This window comes from Gekko japonicus, unplaced genomic scaffold (assembly GCF_001447785.1).
Source record: "Gekko japonicus isolate JY-2015 unplaced genomic scaffold, Gekko_japonicus_V1.1 scaffold953, whole genome shotgun sequence".
NCBI classification, from domain to species: domain Eukaryota; kingdom Metazoa; phylum Chordata; class Lepidosauria; order Squamata; family Gekkonidae; genus Gekko; species Gekko japonicus.
In genome coordinates this window covers 139,072-142,936 of record NW_015161979.1, presented here as the reverse complement: position 1 = coordinate 142,936, position 3,865 = coordinate 139,072, and the positions used below count along the sequence as shown (strand labels likewise).

Genomic DNA, 3,865 nt, shown 5'->3' with positions numbered 1-3,865 from the left:
TCTTTTGTGCAGAACATGTTCTCCGATGAAGCACCTCCCCAGCTTTACCCAGTGGAAAGTCACCAGTTTAAAACAACAACAACAAAACTCTAGAAGGTTCTTGCTGTTCTCCCCCAGGCTCCTGGGGCAGGTCTGTTGTTTTCCTGGCAACTTCCTGGCAACTTCCTTTTCCCTTGTTCTACAACCTTCAGGCTACCCGTCAGAGGCAGTTTAGCCTCTGAACGTTCCCAGAGTGTGCCGTCGAAGTGAGACTCACTTTTTCCCCAAAGCTACCTGGGGCGAAGTATCATTTCACCCCTGGCTGAATGGAAACTCCATGTTCCGAAGCAGCCTTCCTCTGAATACGATGTACTGCTGAAAAGCAACAGAGAAGAATGCACTTGCTTGCGTTTAAGTGAGACTCACTTTTTCCCCAAAGCTACCTGGGGCGAAGTATCATTTCACCCCTGGCTGAATGGAAACTCCATGTTCCGAAGCAGCCTTCCTCTGAATACGATGTACTGCTGAAAAGCAACAGAGAAGAATGCACTTGCTTGCGTTCTTAGGTGGGTCCTGTCAGTGACTGTTAACCGTGGGAGCTTATTGGAACCTCCAGATACAGGGGAAGTCTATCTCGGTCTGCCAGTTTCTGGCTTGTCACTGATAGGAACAATATGCTGGTCTGATCCAGCACAGCAAATGGTTCCTAAGTGAGACCTCAAGGTTTGTAACCCAGGCAAATTAGCCTCACTTGGTGTGTGTGTGAGAGAGAGAGAGAGAGAGAGACAGAGTGAGTATGGGACAGTGTCTGCATTTGTGTAGCTCTCCTTCATAAGAAAACCACCCCATGAGTGCATCTCAGGATGTCCTTCTGACATAAGATTGCCCGTAGTGCCCGTTTGTTTTTTTTGTTTTTTTGCGGGCTGGCCCTGATCCGGCCTACTCCCAGCAACGACCTGAGGCTGGAAAAGGAAACGGGGCCAGTGGTTCTTCCGCAAGTGGCGAAGATGCTGCAGCTTGTAGGTTCCTGAGGAGCAGGATCCGCGTGGGGAGTGGGCCGCCCCCTCGCCTCTTCTCACCCTCCGTGCTTTCAGCCGTGCTCCTTGCTTTCCCCACAGACAAGCTGTTTGGCAGGCGGCTGCTGCAGGCCGGGCGCTACGTCATGTCGCACAAGTCCTGGATGAAGACGGTGCCCACAGAGAACTGCGACGTGCTCATGACTCTGCCGGGTACGTGTGGTCGGAGAATTCCTGGGGATTTGGGGGAGGAGAGGGAGCTCAGCCAGGGGTGTGGTGGACTGCACCCTCCAAACCTGCCATTTCCTCCAGGGGAACTGATCTCCATAGCCTGGCGATCACTTGTAATGCCAGAACATCTCCAGGCCTCACCTGGAGGTTGGCAAACAGACTGGAGAGGTGTCTGTCCCTCTCATGGGTTGGGATTTGCCAAATTAACTGTGCCTTTAAAAGGCGGCCTGCAAGGCAGAAATTCAATTGGTGCAGCCTGCCTCCCATCAGGCCTTCTTCAGGTTGAATGCTTTAAAGCAGCTTGAGCAGGAAGAATGTGGTGGGATTCCTGTTGGTGAAAGTTGCCTTTGTTAATCGATTGCATTAGCACCGATCAATTTCAGTTAAATTCTTTGGAGGAATTGGCATACATTTGCACATAGACAACAATAAGAGTTCTGAAACGTCTGTTTTTGAAAGAATGCAGCGCGGCAGGAGTCATCTTAGGGGAGCCACTCCTTTCTGGCTGAGAGGCGTGTGTGTGGGGGGGGATGTCTCTTCTAAGATGGGCCCTGCCATGCACAGTTTTTTGTTGTTGTTGTTGTTTTAATAAAAATTTTATTTCAATTTTTCAATTTACATCAACAGAACAACAAAAACCTTAGTGGAACACAATTAAAACCATAACACTAATGGAAAAGTATTAGTATATATTATACTTGCAGTTCTAGATGAAGCTGTTAATATTACATCATATGAACAATATCATAATATTTCTTTGGGACCTGAACAGTTTTAGATGAATCGTTGTTGAAAAAGTGTTCAAGGAATGGAAACCATTTAAGCTGGAAATCACTATGTCCGGATGCATTAGAAAATGAAGACACCTTATCTGAAAGCTTATCCATTGAGTATAACTCCCAGAGTTTGTTGTACCAAAGTGAAAGAGTTATATTGCCATGCACAGTTTGTAAGCACATTTGTACTGAAAATAGTTAACCAGAGGTTTGTTGTGTGTGGGTTTTTTTAATGTCTTTCTGATTACCTTTTTAAGGAGTCAGAATGGTTTTTGAAAAATCGATTAATCCAACGAATTAATTGATTAAGGTTGCAACCCCAAGAGCACCTTTCTGGGAATAAGCCCCATTCATGAAAATGAGACTTACTCCTGAGCAGTGTTCCCTCTAAGCTGAGTTAGTGTGAGCTAGCTCACAGTTTTTTAGCCTCCGGCTCACACATTTTTGCCTTGGCTCAGGAAGGATGGCTCCAGAGCAAACTCATTTATGCAGTAGCCAAACTGCTTGCTCACAACTTTAATGCCAGTTGCTCACAAAGTAGAGTTTTTGCTCACAAGACTCCACAGCTTAGAGGGATGAGAGAGCAAACCAGAGTCCGGTGTGTCTCTTGGGAGAATCAAGGGAGGCTGTTGAGACAGCGGATGTGAATGTGGCTTGAAATACTCAAGAAAATATTGGTACTAATAGTGTTACTAATTTGGAAGAACAGAATTAATGATTCCAAAACATGATTCAGGATATTTAGTCAAGATAAGCTCATGTTTTGAACAAAAGGATTTTAGGTAGAGGTTGGGGGTGGATATTGTGTTAATATTGACATTAAAGGTTTATACCATCTTGGGACATCAAGGCTTCTACTTCCTCACCCTCAAAGAATCCTGGGAACTGTGGTTTAGGGAGCAAGGTCTTCTTTAGAACTCCTTGTGCAGAACTGCAGTTCCTAAGGCTAACTCGCGAGGACAGTGAGACTGAATCCCATCTGAAACGTGGGTTCCTCTGTGGCAGAGTTGGGGGATCTGGATAATACCGAAACAAATATCTGAAAAATGTGTGTCTTCCATGCCGACCTAGAAATTGCATTGGGAAGTTGAAGGTTCACTGGCCTGCATCAGCTCCTTCGCCTCACAACATTTAGGCTTTGTCATTAATCAGGGCTCTTTTTGTAGAAAAAGCCCAGCAGGAACTCATTAGCATAATAGGCCACACCCAACAGCAGAAACTCATTCGCATATTAGGCCACACCCCTGACAGCACAGCTCATTAGCACATTAGGCCGCACCCCCATGTTACCAGAAGTGTGGTCATCCAGCCACACCCACCTTTTGCTTGTTATTCTGTTTACCTTGTTTGTTGTCAAAACCCAGGGCCTTTTTTTGGAGCAGGAACTGCATGTTAGGCCACACACCCCTAATGTAGCCAATCCTAATGAGTTTCTGCTGTTGGGTGTGGCCTATTATGCTAATGAGTTCCTGCTGGGCGTGGCCAACTCAGGAGCCAGCCGGAACTCCGTTCCTGTGCGTTCCTGCCCAAAAATAGCCCTGGATTATTGATAATTATAGCAATCTGCCTGTTGATGGAGCACTACCTGCTTTGCTCAGAATGGAGTTTCCATGTTCAGAGGTGTCAGCCTGTGGAGAGAGCCCAGGAGTCCGGCACCCCTGAACCACAGTAGGGGCCCCAGCCCCTCCCCAGTCCACCAGATGAACTCCCTGTCTCTACGTTAGCCTTGTTGTGCAGGGGACCAGGGTATTTTTCCTCTCTGGCAGCGTCACAGGGTTGCAGGTTGGTTGCTTGTAAGGGGATACCAGCCTGGGCATGGTGCCCGGCTGTAATGGTGTACCAAGGAGGAAAAACTTCAGATAC

General features: G+C 47.0%; 1 protein-coding gene across 1 annotated transcript in view; it reads left to right on the top strand.

Moving 5' to 3' along the window:
• Nucleotides 1-3,865, top strand: part of ANO8 (anoctamin 8) — a 52,807-nt gene that overhangs the window by 14,520 nt on the left and 34,422 nt on the right. The window contains exon 4 of the mRNA XM_015429756.1: nucleotides 1,098-1,208. Within this exon, the coding sequence (XP_015285242.1) occupies nucleotides 1,098-1,208 (111 nt within the window). The remainder of the gene's footprint in view (nucleotides 1-1,097; nucleotides 1,209-3,865) is intronic.